Source organism: Oratosquilla oratoria, chromosome 13, assembly GCF_046742065.1.
Source record: "Oratosquilla oratoria isolate Oo_2021 chromosome 13, ASM4674206v1, whole genome shotgun sequence".
Classification (NCBI taxonomy): Eukaryota; Metazoa; Arthropoda; class Malacostraca; order Stomatopoda; family Squillidae; genus Oratosquilla; species Oratosquilla oratoria.
In genome coordinates, this window is record NC_134789.1 from 43,579,856 (window position 1) to 43,597,721 (window position 17,866).

At 38.7% G+C, this 17,866-nt stretch overlaps 1 protein-coding gene across 3 annotated transcripts in view; it reads right to left on the reverse strand.

Annotated features, from left to right (window-relative positions):
- The window catches only part of LOC143032415 (inositol hexakisphosphate and diphosphoinositol-pentakisphosphate kinase 2-like), an 86,801-nt gene that overhangs the window by 33,663 nt on the left and 35,272 nt on the right, over positions 1 to 17,866 (reverse strand). For all 3 annotated transcript variants that reach the window (XM_076197159.1, XM_076197157.1, XM_076197158.1), the window contains exon 2: positions 2,695 to 2,757. In XM_076197159.1, coding sequence (XP_076053274.1) covers positions 2,695 to 2,757 — 63 coding nt within the window. The remainder of the gene's footprint in view (positions 1 to 2,694; positions 2,758 to 17,866) is intronic.

Sequence of the window (17,866 nt, forward strand, 5' to 3'; positions counted from 1 at the left end):
TCCTGATGGATTGTGCTGGAGGCCATGCAACTGATCTGCATTATGACGGTGTGCAGATCGAGTTCTTGCCCCCAAACACCACAGCACTAATCCAGCCAATGGATCAAGGCGTCATCCGGGCTTTTAAGGCGCTCTACACCCGGACCACCATGCAGGGCCTGATAGAAGCTGTTGACGAAGACCAAGATGACTTCACACTCAAGACGTACTGGCTGACTTTCACAATAGCTTCGTGCTTGAGGAACATCCAGCAAGCGTTACCTGACATGAAGCCCCAAACAATTCATTCCTCATGGAAGAAGTTGTGTCCTCAAATTGTGAATGATTATGCTGGCTTCACTCCTGACGAAGTGCATCACTCGGCGGTTGATGAGGTTGTGAAATTGGCTAGACGTCTTCAGAAGGACGGCTTCGATGACATGACTTCTGATGATGCCAACGGCCTCATTGAGTGCCACTCAGAGCCATTGACCGACGAGCACCTCGTTGAAATGACTAAGTCAGCGAGTGAAGAAGAGGACGACGAAAACCCGCAAGAGGAAGAAATAGAAGAGCGTGGCTTAACTCTTGAAGGTCTGCAAGACGTGCAATGTCGCTAAGGACCTGCAACGACGGGCACAAGAGATGGACGACATGACCCGAGCTGTGCACTTCAGCAACCTCATCGACGGTGCCATGACTGCCTACAAGAAGATTTTGGCACAAAAGAAAAAAGAACGTCAGCAACTCGCCATCACCATGTTCCTTACCCGCACGAAGCCGCCAGCAACAAAACCTTCGCCTTTGCCGTCGCCTTCATCGTCATAGTCATCATTTAAGCCAGATTGCAACAAAACCAATGGTGAGTAGAACCCCTTACCGTACATATCGTATGAGAGAGAGAAAAAAATCAACAATTGTTGTTACTAAAACTGTATGTAGCAAAAGGAACTTGATGATTTTTTCCACTTTGCAATATGTTAATACATATAGGGAATGTGTAACAACTGATATTTCCGTGTACGGTACAAGTACTGTACACTTCACGTAACAGAGTTTTGTACAATACACAGGTTAACTTTTATTCAATACAAAAGTGTTTTAAACAGTCTATAAGAGTGTAGGAAAAAGTAATACAGATGTAAGGTGGTTTGATATCAGTATGGGGAGGCTTAATAAACGTTTAGATTATACGTAAATGATAAAAATAAATACTATGTCGCTATTTCGCGGATTTTCACCTTTCGCGGGTGGTCCAGGAACACATTAACCGCGAGTAACGAGGGATTACTGTACAATAGTTTGTTTGATCTGTTTAAATCCTGGTGGACAAGGACAGTCCTCAGATGCAGCTACAGCTGTCACCTTTGCCCTTCATGCTCAAACTGGCAGGGTAAGTGGCATTCCCCAGAAGGCCTTCGGGAAAGACTCCAGTTCAACACCATTGAAAGACAGGTTTGAACCTCAACAAAATTATGAAACTATGCAACAGACTGCATGCAGTGGGTAGAAATACTGTATAGCCATATGGCACCATATTATTCAACTTTTTACCACCACCATGGTTCACCACCATGGTCTTTGGATCACGTGTTCGACTCGTGATCGACAGCAATTTCCCTCCCGGAAGAGAGCTCATAATTTGTATACGACTAATCTATGGGTAATGGATAACCTTACATGCACACACACACCCAACTCCCCGCCCACGAAAGTTGGAGTAACAACCCGCAGCACAGCGATACTGAAATTATTTCAGTCCTTGGCGGGATTCGAACCCGAACTTTCGTAGTGACAGCCGGGAACAAAAAATAACTATAAGGACAGACAAAAGTTTGGCTTGGTTGACAAAACTCACTGGTAACTTCATGTTTATTTTACAGGTATGAATAATTGTGTTGTGGCAGCGAAAATTAACACCCTCTCCAGTACTATGAGGTTGACACGCAAAAATCAGCCTGACTCAAGCCATCCTCTGAGAAGAATGACGCCTAATATGAAGGAAGTTACTCCAAGTAGCCTCCAAGCCCTTCATTCAGTACTACGAAGATGAATAAAATAACTTGGCGGCAGCAAAACTATTTGGTGACACCCGGTATATTGGGGAGGGGGGTTAATCAATACAGACAATACAATACAATCCTTTCGGTACTAAAGTGTGCCGCAGACATGAATAGAATAACCAGGAGGCATTCAGAATAAGAGAAAATGTTCCACCTGGTACAGACTAGAAGGTGAAGAGCCTACGGTGCCGGTTTAGTATGTGGCCTACCTCTTGGGTGTGGTCTACGATTTTTTTTTTTCTCTGGTATAGTATGTGCCCTACCTATTCAACGCACCGAGGGACGCACCCAGCTCTGCGGGTTGGGTTGGGTTGGGTTAGGTTAGATTTAAATGAAAAAATTATTAAAGTATTTTTTTTTTAATTGCTTCCTGAGGTAGGACACATTCAAATAGGGTAGGCCACATACTAAACCAGTTTCAAAAAGGTAGGCCACATACTAAACCGGCACCGAGCCTACACCGGGAGGCGTGTTGATGTGCCCAAAGGCGTCATCTTTGCCTCTTGTATGCACTTTGAGGACTGTTGGGGTAGGTAACAGTCGCTAATCTGAATCAGAGAGGAGTGCGGGATTTGAACCCACAAATAAGCTAATACGACGCCAGTACACTTACGATTACGCCACCGATGCAGAGGATGTACTCTAAACTCACCTGTCGAATGGCTGTTCCATCATCTTTCGTGATCAACTCGTCTAGCTGCGTATCATTCTTGACCTGTTGAAAGAGACAGATTAAATTAATAGTCTGAGTATTGTATGCCATTATAAACAACTATAATTCTAGTCCCTGACTTACGACGTTTCGTATTAACGAACTCGGATAATTTATAACCACATTATTTAACGGCTTAAAAGACTCATTAGATGCACCCCAATTTAGAAGGTAATCATAAAAATGTTATGAGCACTACAGCATGAAATCCTTATTAGTCGTGACATTTATTGTGGACAAAGATGGAGAACTAAATCTAAGTCAAATATATGTAATTTTGGATACAAGAATAAGATTAGGTATAATTGGGTGTTTATCTGGGTCGGTGTGTTTTAGATCTCACCGACCCAGAAACAATAAAGTTACAAGTAAAATTCATTAGTACAGTATATTCATTTTGACACAAAATTGGGTTACATTTGCTGTACGAGTTGGTGAAATTATGACAGCCACAACACCCTTCTACATGTATTAAAACATTTTTTTGTCTATGAGAGGCATATTTCCATCACGCATTTCTGAGGAATATGAAAAAAATCCCATACCGATGCGTAAGCCTCTAGAATACCTCAAAGATGACACAGACTAAGCTGGAATCATACATGAATTTATATAAGGCATGATAATTGGAAAATAAGAGACGGGTCCACACTCGCACAACAAACATACGAACTCACGCACTACTTTACACACACACATATTTAGGTATACGCATACAGGACATTGTGGTCACCCAGTACCAAAAATAGTATAAAGAAAACTGAAGGAATCCAGAGAGCAACCACAAAATGGCTCCAGCACTTTCAAACTTGTCATATGAGGAGAGACTGGCTAAATTGGAGTTACCGACTTTGAAGCAGAGAGGCGACCTACTGACCATCTATAGAATCATGAAGGGCACAGAAATACTTGATAGAGAGGACTTGTTAAATTGGGACAAGAGAAACACAGGAGGACATGGAAAGAAACTCAAAATAGTTATAAAAGAGATCTGAAGAACAGCCGAACAGTTTTCCACACAGAGTGGTGGACACGGAACAAACTGGACGGAAAAAAATAGTTTGTGCAAAAACCATACACGAATTTAAGAACAAACTAGACACTGCGAGGTAACACACTCACACACACACACACAAATGATGTGTAGGTCCTGTAAACAGATTTAGGCATGCACATACACGCCACACACACACTGATAATAACGGGGAAATACCCAACACGCGCTGAAAGTGTAGTATACGGTAGTACTATTTCAAAGCGGTTCGCATAACTGACATTGATTTTTGACTAGTTGGAATTAAGGAAGGTGTTAACTCCCTGTTAATTAGAGTACCTTTATACAGAGAGTTGCGACAACTCAGCTGATTGGCTAAAAAATGGCGGCGTGTTTAGTGGACAAACACAATAGGTTCAAAGAATCAATAGCACAAACAAACGGTAAGCGCGATCGAAAATGATTTGGCCACAAAATGGCTCCCTGGGTCATGTGACTGGTATTCATTGTATCGTCATGTTGCAACCCTGTGTAAAGAAACTTTACTGTGAATATCCAGCATCCAGGTTTCACAAGCAACTTGTCTCAAAACGATATTGTTTTATTTTTTAAATACTGGACTTGTTTTAATCTCATGATCGTCATCTCACCCCAGATTTATAATTTCCCTCACTAATCTTCAGCTTATTAGGCGCAGGGTTATTTTTGAAACATTTCATAGAGCAAATGCGTTTGATAATTCGCGAAATAACTGACAAGTCAATAATTCGTTTCTTGCATGTATGCATTATTATTATTATTATTATTATTATTATTATTATTATTATTATCATCATCATCATCATCATCATCATCATCATCATCATCATCATCATCATCATCATCATCATCATCATCATCATCATCCTCATCACCACCACCACCGTCTATAAATTGTTTCTTAGGATCCCACATACAAATCAGACATATCGCTTTCGGAAGCATATTTCGTTCGTAACCCTAGGATTACCTGTACATGTATTAACTGCAAAATCAAACCATCTGTGCGTAACTGAATTTACTATTAAAACCTACCAATATCTACTTATACAGTATTCTCAGTTAACCTAATACTGGTTTCACGTACGCAGATAATGCCGATTTATAGTAGGTTGCCGTTGCAGGTATACATGACGTAAGAAACCATGAGGGAATAGAAGATGGAGGGGCCCCTATTGCCAAGCCACGCGTACTATCAAGCTCAGCCAATTTTGTCGACCCTGGCCTCAATGTTGGTCAAGGTTGGTTGAGTAGGGCGTTCATACCCGCACGTTAGGCTACCTCACTAATGTTCTGTGTTTCTTTCCAGCTTCCTCATATTTTACTGCCTCCATGTCAATACAGGCCTGACCATGAAGGTAATGAAAGGCTTTTCCCCCTGTACTTTGCCAATAGTAGCGTGGTAGGGGAGTGTAGGGGTGTACAGCACCTGGCGTTGCATCGGGCCCCTGTACTAGGGAGATGGCATATTAGGCCCCCTATGTTAGGGGGGAGGGGTAAATCAACCTCATGGAACCCGCATTAGGGGCGGCACAGCGTGGATTTTTTTTTTTTTTTTTTTTTTTTTAGGTGGGGTGGGATTTGGGTGAAAAGTGAAGGGAAGTCACACGAACGTTGAGGATCCATGAAGGAGGGAATGGACTGGAAAAGGTTAAGAACCACTGTACTACTCGGAACGTAAGGGATTAATCGAGTTGAGCCTGCTAGTTGGCTAACCTCATTTGTTATCGAGGTAAAGGGTACCACGGAGAAGAATATAATAACCTTGGGGGGTAGACGGAATACAAAGACAAGTGCCACTTGGTATGAAAGGGCTCAGGTGATCACAACCCCCCTCGCTAAGGGGTTGTGGTCGGCGCCAGACGATTTCAATCATGGTAGGGGAAGATCTTGGGAGGCCTGGGGTGGGGCTGGTGATTGTGGATGTGTGGTCTACCAGAATAAACGAATAGATAAAATAAAATATTAATAGAATAGAAAATAAAATCGGCCAAGGTTATATGCACTACTAGTACTGCACGTTTGAATCAAACTTCATGTTATGCATGTCGTGTATCAAACTGGAACGGACGAGAAATATCTGCTTTATATTCGCTTAAATTCAAACGTGACCTCTTCAGTATTGAAAACGGTCAAGCCTTGATGGAATTACAGATGGTGTAGCGGTCTTTCGACGCAAGACCTAAAGCCAATGAACTACCAGGTTAAATTGTCAATCAGTCTGTCAGCGGTCATCTTGTTCAAGGTCAGGAGAGGCCGCACTTCCGCGGCCAACCGGAGCGCGTCGTGTCGAAATCCCGCCAAGTGGCCTAAGCTACTCGAACGTGTACAAGTTTCAATTTATTTCTTCCCTTCCAATATAATTTTAGCCATTACCGAACTCCCGTATTTCATCACGCTTTGTGTGATTGGATAATATCAAAGGTCATACACTAATTGCTATTGTAAAAAAAAAAAAAAAAAAAAAAAAAAAAAAAAAAAAAAAAACAGGAAACCCTGTGCTTTATTATAAAGTTGACAATCATAATTATCTTATACCTGATACATTTTTGTGATATGCTTAACATACTTCATGAGACTACAAGTTCCTTTAATGGCTCCCAATGGGCCCCAGTTTTAAGTTTGTACTTTTCCTTCTATCTCCCTGGGACCTCCCCATGGGCCCTAGTTTTAAGTTTGTATTTTTCCTTCATATCTCCCTGGGGTCTTGTCCTCAGCTGAATAGAATAGGCTTACAATATTCAAACAAAGTGTAGAGAGAGCTACACCATAACAAGGAGGCGAGAAACCTTAACTATAAGGTATTGAGAAGCTGCGACCGAAGTTGTCACCTTTGCCCTATGTGTGCGCTTCGAGGGCTGTTGGGGCAGTTAACGAGCAGTCACTGCTGGCAACGTGAGAGTAGTGCAGGATTCGAACCCTTTTCTAAGCGAATGCGAGATCAGTACTCTCCCGATGACGCTACCAGCGCACCTGAAGCAAGGAGGCAATCCTGAAATGACTGTGGCGAACTTGTCACGTTAAGATGGTTTTGTTCTGGCTAACGCAAAAATATCTGATTGAGAGAGGAGTCTGGGTTTTCAGGTGTAAAGGTTCTGAGAAGCAGACGTACGGCTTCCTGAGCTTGGAGCATTAGTTAGCATTCAGTTACATAGCCTTTCGAGAACCTGAGAGCTTAAAAAACACTACTGCATTCTCATTAACAAATGTATATTTCAGCTTAGTTTTGTAGATACATATATAGGTTTAAAAACGATGTGATAATTAGGACTGAAGTTTTTAAAGGGACATCGTGTTTACGTGTATAAATAGTCCTGTAGCACGAATTTTCTTTTTTGTGACACATTATTAAATAATAAGTAAAAAAAAAATGCCTGTAAAACATGACGTAAAATTATAAACAAAAGGTATCAGTGAAATCTGTGCTTTAAAAGAACTGGATACGAGTCACAAATCAAAGATCCGTGATCTTGAATTCGAATTAGAGGAAGGAACACAAAATCTAAACCGCCCTATCATAAACGTGAGATCGACAGCTAGTGGAGGAAAATAAAAAATAAAAGTAGATAATATTCTGATAAAAAATCAATGGAAGAAAATTATAATAACGGGATCGAGGTGATCGAGGAAATAATGGACACACAAGAGAGATGGTTTGTAAGTCAGAAGAAACAGTTAATCTAAGAGGTCATGAGACACCAGGAAAGGGAAGAAAAGAAGAATGTGAAAGAAGGGATGGTGGGGGTGCTAAAGGTAAGCATCTGTCAGGGATGTGGTAAACAAAACGTGTGTCGTAGCCACATGGTGCCAGACACATATTGTTTCGTTTAAAAACAGCGTAACGCTAGATAAATTGCATCCACAACCATGGGCATTGACTCAAATGCGCACGGTCAATTAAATAAGTGTTGAAGTAGGTCAGTACAAAAAAGATGGAGTTCGACTAATACAAATCAAGTTTAGATCACAAGCCACGGCTAACGAGACAGCCAAAAGGTCGTAGAAACAAGCACACAAAGACCAGTTTAATATTTGGGCCAGGAGAGATGTTACCATGGAAGAAATAAGAATAGCAAGGGAACTTCTCTACAGTAAGGGAAAGGAAAGGAGCGAGAATAGGACTTTCCCTCGTGGACTCTCGGTTGCACCGGGGTTAAGATAGATCGCGACCCACTTGCGAATCCTTCCTTGAATTACAAAACGGACCGTTGCTTACAGTGACATGATGGACCACCACACTCTGGGACAACGATGGTCCGCGGTCCCCCGTGGATAAAAAAAAAAAAAAAAAAAGTAGACACCCCCCCCCCCGCTCCCCCACCATCTTGAACTGCAGCAATGAAGCGCGACTATACACATGGACCCCTACTGAATGGTGTCACGGGAGATCGCGACCCTTTTCGTGGAACCCTTAAACCATATACGATTAACAGTGTAATCACGCAACGTTGAAAAGATAACCCTTTAACATACAATAATTAAGAATAATCAAACCCGTCCGTCGCGAGCCTCGATCCGGGGCACATCAGCATGCTAGGACGTCGCGCTACCAATAACGAATGATTTTCCAATATATAATAGAAAATTACATACTTCATCATACCTTCGTGAGACTTTACGATCTGCACCGTTTGTGGGGTAGATCCGGTAGGGTTTCTTGAGGGGCAAACTATCACCGACCAGTTACGTCACGGGTTAATCCCCAGCTACCCAGAGGTGTAACGGAAATAGATCGAACGACTAGTCAGCAGTAAGATCGAAAGCAAAAAAGCTCCATCCGGTAGAGAAAAGGTTAGTCGAGACAAGAATTTTTCCTGAATCCGGGTCCTCGTGTCGCCCCCTCACTCTGGCGTCGACCTGACGTCATCCGGGCTTCAACCCCCATCTACTCTGTCCTTGACTCATTTCCGGTGCCTCCTAACCTTCCTCTTTCTTTACAGGCTGTGAATAATGAACCTAAACAATGCGCCCCCCCAAAAAAAACCACGACATGCAATCGATAAAAATTATTATTTACACCTGGGTCTTTCAGTATTTGTGAGAATAGGCAACATTTTTTCCTAAAAAGTAAAGATGAAATAAAGTATGAATCAACGTAGACTAAAAAATTGAAAATTGAATTAATGTATGATATGCAGCAAAAATCATATGAACGCATCATTCTAAAAAATTAGAAAAGTACCGGGAAATACTAAACTAAGACTGAGCGTTTTCGTCTTATTAGGACACCTTTAGTGTACAAAGGTAAGATAAACAAGAATACGTATACAGATGACGGGGAAGGAATTAGGGAAGCATGTAGCAGCGGAAATGTATAATATATATATATATGTATATGTATATTTTTCTTTCTTTCGTTTTCAGTGACCACGCTTCACATTACGTACCAATTTTTATACATAGCAACGATCAGTAAATAAATATATGTGTAAACGCAGATTCAGCTCATAGATTTTTGTCAGACTATTATTATATAATATATATATATATATATTATATATATATATACATACATATATATTATATATACATATATATATATATATATATTATATATATTTATATATATATATATGTATATATATATATATATATATATATATATATATATATATATATGTGTGTGTGTGTGTGTGTGTGTGTATGTATGTGTGTGTGTGTGTGTGTGTGTGTAGTAATATTAGCTTTGGATATCTATATGATAAAATCAAATGGTAACTGTTAATGCATTGGGAACCAATAGCAGCCTTAGGTATTATTGTAGACCAGCGTTTCTCAACCAGGGTTCCCCGGAACCCTAGTGTTCCGCAAAAGGTCCCTAAGGGTTCCGCGAGAACAAGTGAGATAAGCTAATGCACTTTTTATTTTTTTTTTATTTCATATACGTAATATAATTAAACACGCACGACATATTCTTGGTTATTGTAATAATGTAATATAGACATCATCCTATCTAACCTATTATTACGATGAAAATAAAATGAGAAAGATATGTTTTTTTTTTCTTTTTTTTTTCTTTTTTTTTTGCGCAGGGGTTCCTTGAGACATGCAATTTATTTTAAAGGTTACGCAAGGGTAAAAAGGTTGAGAAACGCTGTTGTAGACCTACCTTACACTTATTCTCTCCGTTTTACAAATGATGTTGAAATCGGCATTGCACTGCCGAAGCTGCCAGCATGTCGACTACTATTGCAACATAGAACCGATGTAAATCCGGTCAAGCTTCTCATGCATAAGAAATCAGAGCATTTTCCTAGAACCAGTCACTACTGTAGCTATATGAATAATGCATTTACCTAATTGTTGTATATAAGAAAGAAGCAACGCTCGTTAGGTCCCGTGTCCTATTCTCCAATTTATCATACCTAGCTTCCAATTTCTGTGTGGTTCCAACCTAGTCTGTATTCTTTATCTCTTATTGTCATATGTAAAACTGAATTAATGTATTGCTCCAGTTTGGGCTATATCACCTAAGGTATTCCAAGTATTTATGTATTTACAAGGAAAACTATTTCTTCACATTCTTTAATTTTGTTCTCATGACTTCTAGAAGCCGTCATATCCCAAATCAAGAGATATTTTCTGACAATGTATTCTATCCTTTATAGCTACTTGAATACTGTTTTCATATCACCATTTTCTCTTCGATCTCTTAGAATTGGCAAACCTAGTGTCAAATGGAAATGCCACGTTGTGAAAGCGATAACAAATGTTGTATTCACATTTGCAACAAACAAGTACTCTAATTAAGCAGGGCCCGTAGAGGTCTGCAGGATGGAGAATTCAACATGTTACAGTTAATCCTGTTTACTCTGTTCTATATATATATATATTTTTTATAATTTTTTTAAGTTCATGATTACGCAGTTTTCTTCCAAGATTCCAGTTTTCGCTATTTTTTTCCTGGCTAGTTGCGTCTTTCATGATGTGTAGGTGATTTGTATGTTATAATGTCTCTATCACTAAATGCTTAAAAAAATGAGAAAGCTATGTATTTGTTGGCAATGTTGTTTCCGGGCTTCCATAACATGATGCAATACCTACATAAGGCATTGTCCCCGTGAAAATGAGAACCTATTATTATTAACCATTCTTACATACAAATGTAAAATGACTATATCCCATCTAATCCCGTATCAAAGGGTCCCCTGAATATATAAGTCAAAGTTGAAATTTAATTTATGAGAAATACGATATAATGAACTCCGCCATCACTGTACCCGTTGAAAATGCCCCTGATGTAGTACAATTATATGTATATATATATATATATATATATATATATATATATATATATATATATATATATATATATATATATATATATATATATCAAACGAGAACATTTCTCAAGTCAAGTCAGTTCACAAATAGTATTACTAACATAAACTGACTGAATGCTAATGACGTAGCAGACGGTGTAAAATGCTACCCAGCTGTATGCTCACTACGATCCAGATATTCTTTTTAAGGAAAAATATAAACTCTTAAACTTGGTCTTAAGATAAGACCAATTACTTCACAGATACCCGTTCCTACTTATCAGCTTGCACGACAGCAACCTGATGACTACACACGTACCCAGTAACTACGCACACATGTCCAGGGTGACCAGATTTCTCAAGTGGGAATATGCTAGACAGCGGCTGAAATTATGCTAGATTAACAAAAATAATATTAAATCTTTTGTTGTTCTTAATAGCTGGGTTTATTTTTTTATTGTATTTTCTTTATCAATATAGTAATATACTATGGGGAAATATGCTAAATTTGACATAATTATGCTACATCTAGTCACCCTGCTCCGGTCTACAGATGATTTCACTAATCTTATAATATCCCTGAAGGACATTCTAGCATCCCTGGATACGGAACTTCTGTTTTCAAGTGTCCCCGAACCAATCCAAATTCTTCTCAACATATCTGATTATCAGAATGCAATGCCGCTTCGCTACCAATAAAACCTTCATAGAGCGTTCAAGAGACAGTCTTATACCGTAGAACGACTTCCATCTGCCATCCAATATCCATTGTTTTACCCAGCCACCGACATCACACGTGAAGTACAGTAGCATATGACTGAGTTTTTCTTCGTTTCGTCGTTGCACCTATTTTGAATATTTGACGATAATATCAAGCCCCTTCAGGTCAGTTATACTATCAAATCGATGGGCTATCAATGAACAGCCCCTAAAGTGTAGTTGCCCAAAGCTACATATGTCACGTAGGAAATTATGTCCTTGAAACCATGAATAAAAAAACAACAAAATTTATTTTACATGTGGAGGAAAATTCCTACACTTCACAGTAGAAAGGAGCTTTAATAACAAGATCCCTTTTTAAGAAATGTGGATCGACGAATTAGAATACACCTTTAACACAACTGTAGGTTGATAATAATTCAGGAAGATGTTTGGATGATGTTTGTAACTGCCTCCATGAAATACGAAGCTAATGTAACCCATGTCTACATTTCAAGGATTTTTAAATATTCCCAGATTAGCTTCTTAACCAAGAACTACACAGGACTAGAAAAAATAACAAAGCATGGCTTCTCAAAGTCGGAAATAAATGCAGATATAAATTAAAGGATAACAGAGTTCAACGGAGGATTGGGCACACAAAATGATGCCAAGAATCTCATCATCACATTTTTCCGAGTCACTTTTTCCCTATAAGAAAAAAGACGAATACGTGCTGCCGGAAATTGTGCCCAGAAATTGTAAACCTATGTAGGCAATTCTTGTCTCTTTAAATAAAGAAGGTACCCTTTGTAACAATAAATAAACTGGATATTGTACACAAATTTTGTCACAAAAACTAACTTTCCACAAGAAGAATAGTGCAATAAAATCCCACCGAAGGAAAAAACATAAAAGACATAAAAAAGATAAGAATGGAGGAGACTGCAAGAGACCATAAGGCCTACACTGCGCAATTCCATGTCCATTACCAACTGTCATCCTTATCCATAAAGCCATCTAGTCATCTCTTAGAATAATCAATTATTTCAGCGCTCACTACATGATTACTAAGTCTATTCCATGCGTTAACCACTGTTGTAAACCATTTATTGCCCATTTACTTACCTTATCAAGACCAAACCTATACAGTAACGCGATGATTTTGGTAAAAGACAACAACAAGATGATATTGAAGCGTTTGGACGTATTATCTATTAGGAATACTATCCCTGCCATACATGTTCAGTGAAGTATGTATGAAATAATGAAGTTATTCAGAGCTGAATTGAAGGGGTTAAGATAGTGCCCCTGATGTCCTAAATGCTTCCCCAAGGTCACTAGATGGTGTATTAAATCTGACCAAAAATTAAGCCCTACCTGAAGATGTCTGAAGTCCAGACAAAACGTAATGTGTTCTCTTTATATTCCTCCTTTACCTTGAATCCTTTCGATAATGTGATTTTTCCACCCGCAATCCCAACAGAATTGTTAGGAAAAGTGAAAACATTGGAAAGATTAACAATGCCAAGTTTTATATATATATATATATATATATATATATATATATATATTTATGTATATATATATATATATATATGTATATATGTATATATATGTATATATGTGTGTGTGTGTGTGTGTGTGTGTGTGTGTGTGTGTGTGTATATATATATATGTATATATATATATATATATATATATATATATAGAGAGAGAGAGAGAGAGAGAGAGAGAGAGAGAGACAGAGAGAGAGATACAAAAATTCTATATTGAGTCTAGTTATGTTAGAAAATTAGAGAATAGGAGGCGGGACCCAATGAGCGTTGCTCTTTTCCTGTATTCTACAATTAAGTAAATATAAATAGGTAAATATACGGCGCTCCCTTTGACGCTAGACGCTAGCTTTATTCACTACTGAAACGATAGACGTGAACGGTAAAGTTGTACATGTTTAACTTTATCGCAGTGTCAAACAGACGCAACGAAATTATGATTTTAGTCGCTAGCGAATTGAGACTCTTGCCCAAAGCGAATAAAAGCAGTGCCGTGTAAAAGAAACAATTGGAGAAAAATCAACCAAAAGGCATGATGATACGCATGATACGAAAGAATAAAGTTGAAGTATTAATTTGATATGCTATATGTGTCTTATATCCAACAGTGAGGAAGTACATTAAATGTTCTTTTGGTATGTCTACATATTGTACATAAAATTCTACATTTATACATTCATTCTTATGGACGACTGCTTTCTACACCAAAGTGACCGCAGGAATTCACAAAACTGTGGTAGTGTTGCATTCTATGAACTTTTACTTCTTTCTTTCTATTAAATCACTACAGCAGTCGTACCAACACTGTATACAATTGTCAAAGTAATATTTCAAATTTCACTGGAAACAAGATGTCCAGTGCTAAGTTTGTTGTAATAAGTAACTGAAAAGAAACTTAAGAAGGTAGGATTCCAACACGTTTTACGGTCATTTTTGCCGTAAAAGATTTGTGAATTCGAAACCGAGTGAAGGAGAAACGTGTCTGGCGATTGAACATCTGCTTCTTGCCAGATAGGCTCAGCTGAATTTATTAGGGATCATATCAACTACTCCCTGGGCAAACATAGTGACGAACTGCCATTCTTTAGCTTCGAAGCTGTTAAGAACTTTTTCGTAATCATCCACAACTCGAATTCAGCGTGTATACTTATCCAATGTTAATATAATTTATAATGTGTGTTCCTGTTGAAAGTGATCAAACAAATATAAATAGACAAAGGAATAAAGATAATTAGTGTATTATAATTGTATTGTACAATTTTTGCATGCGGTATTTTTTTTTCCATCTCGTTCACCCCACTTTGGATCAGCTGGATAAAACCCTACGCTGGTCAGAACAAAATCTATAAGGACATCACTGCAGGGCTGTTCAAGTCTGCATGATAATTGCATCTGACTTACCTGCTCCCTCACTTACATCGTGCAATGTCCGTACATAGTGAAGACCAGTTCGCTGAAAGCAAACATGTATACGGCCACTTTCAGTCCACAGTCCACACTTCTATAGTTCTATACCTCGGAAAATTTTACTCCCTCCGCTTACTGAACTAAAATGAAATGTTATATATATATATATATATATATATATATATATATATATATATATATATATATATATATATATATATATATATATATATTTATGTGGGTATATCGAAACCGTACCAGAATTGACGACATACTAGATCCTATGCAATAGTTTTATGTATTCAGCCCCTGACCTACACTTTGTAGATGACTTGCACAGCTTGTGAATGTGTTCATTAGGAGCTTTTGAATCATAGAACAGGAAGGCTACCAAAGGGGTGTTACTGAGAGCAATTGTGAAGGGGCTGAGCCAGAATAGAAGAATTATCGCCATCTGGTACGAATAGGATTTGTTTTGGACCAAAACGACTCCAAACGTTCGGAAATACTAAGGGACAGGATTAACTTTCAAACCTTTGTATACTGCGAGATTCTATAGATCAGCGAAAAACTTCCCTATCTTGGTAACAAAGAACGACAAAAGTGGTGGGAAATTCTGCGAGTGGAAAAGGGTATGGAGTAAAAAGGAGTTGACCTTCCATTTATACCAGTGGTCTGCAAGCTTTTTACTTCAAGGTACGTCTGAAAACCTTGGTCAACCCTAGCAGCACTTCAAATCAAGGTTAAGTACATGATATGGATATATGTTCTACAATACAAACGTATACATAGAGACGATATATATATTCATATGGTACACATTGCACAAGTATATTATTCCATGCATCCTACAAAGAAATGTAGCATGTGTTCCCATATCGAAGTCCGGACTGGGTACAACAGTGTTGCCACATGTTAGGGAATTCCCCTACGGTCGGGGAATTCCAGTACGGAAAAGCTGATTTTTTCGTAGGTAACTGTGGGATATTTCCATCTTTACCTATTGTATATGTGTATCCAGTTCTGGATTAACATTAAAATAAAATAAAATTGTGCTTAGGACCTCAAGGGGAGAGAGACCCCCTCCTATTCAATTTAATTATTTTCCATGGTCCTAATTTACAATGGACCCCCCGCAAACATGATTTAGTGGGCCAACATTGGCCCTAGGTTGGCGTATATCGGTAACAAATGGGCCAACCTAGGGATATGGTGCAAATCTTGTAGCTGTGCCAGGGGCCACATAAGGGTGGCCTATACTAAAAAATGCATATATAAGAATATCCATATTTTTATATTAGTGGTATCGTCTTGAGGTTCATTGTTTTGATTTTCAATCACTTTTACATGGGGCCCTTTTTCGATTTCTTTGGGCATCTGAAAGTCTTAATCCTGCAATTTGTGTGGGTATATATATATATATATATATATATATATATATAGAGAGAGAGAGAGAGAGAGAGAGAGAGAGAGAGAGAGAGAGAGAGAGAGAGAGAGAGAGAGAGAGAGAGAGAGAGAGAGAGAGAGAGAGAGAGAGAGAGAGAGAGATGGAAGGGATTGCGCGAAGATGGGTGGAAGTATTTCATGCTACGACATCACGACTCACCCGTGTTCTGATCCTTTTCAAATGTTAAATGTGGGAGGGGAGTATGAGAAAAATACTAGACGAGTGTACTCGTTTGCCCGCCAAAAACGTGGCAACACTGGGAATCGCAGTCTGGGATACATGCAACGTCTTCGAGTAGTTCCGGGCAAGGTTGTGGTGCTCGCTAGAGAGTTACCAGTGCGTAGTAGTTTACTTCGTTTGTTAATAGAAGTGTGCAAAGAATAATAATGTGTGGTAATCACGTATATAACGTCCACACATCACATTCTCTCCACACACAGTAATACCTGCTAATATGAATTTCTTATATACATTACAATAGATATATTTCATACATAAACACATGTGGATATACAAGTGTTTTAATATAATAATGAAAATTGGGTTTGAAGTAGATTGAATTATGAAAATATAGTTTTATCACCAGTTGTGCCTGTATCAACATTGAAGAGCGGGCAAAGCAAAACACAAACTAGGAGCTCAATTGTCATCACATTGACAGCGGCCATAAAGATACGTGCTTGTCGTCACGTCTAAAGGTAGTGCTGAGCATTAGGTGTATGGATTATACAGTCTCATGCTAGTGACAGCTATAGAACAGACAGATGAATTAGCATTTGTTTGCAGTTTGATGATTACACGCTACAAGCAAGCTTTCCCGCAATAACTGAGTTTGTCTTCATTATACAATTTTAAAATCAGTTTTGATGAATTTGTGGCAACTCTAGTTATCTGCTTCCCGCTCCAGTTCTCTTTAGTGCTGGAACACACTGCGTGATAGCATGGATCAGAAGCCACCAAAGCAAGTGGAACCAACATAGGTAAATCTTGAATCGCTCCGTGACAAACTGGAACTTGTATTAGTATTTCGTCAGCTATTACCAGTGTTTCTATCCTCAGGGACATAATCGCGCTGAAATAGCTGAGTCATAAATATGGTAAAGGAGAGATTTAAGGTAAGTAGAAAGAAGGGTTAGTAAAAATCAAAATAAGCACTTATTTAACATTTTTGTTACATAATAACGTCAATAGTCCCTAAAATATTAACTACATCAAATATGTGCAGTCAATACACCATACGATGTCTACGTCTAGCATTACTCGAATTAGATGGGGTGAGGGAATCGAAACGAACTTGGACTTGTGGTATTTTTACAAGATCCACGGGCAGATTGTTTGTGGCGGAAACTTACATGAGTAATTGGACGCGACCGACAGAATTATGGTCATTCTAGACAGAAGCACGAGAGTATATAGTTTGGAATGGCCGAGCAGAAAGAAATCTTCATTTTCCAGACCTTTATGCTCACTGTCTGAAGACCTACATGCTACCTGGAAATCATCAAACCTTTAACACCTAAATGCCTTTGGAACCAAGTGTAGATTTGTAGTTAGTTATCTACATTGGTCGTTGGTGGTCTGGTGAGATAAACTCAACGAGGTTGTCTTCCCTTTAATGTTTCAATCCTATCTACAAGCATGAAGCAACCTCCGAGGAAAACTCGGGGAGTTGCTAGAATAATGATTTGTACAATATTTACAAGTGTTG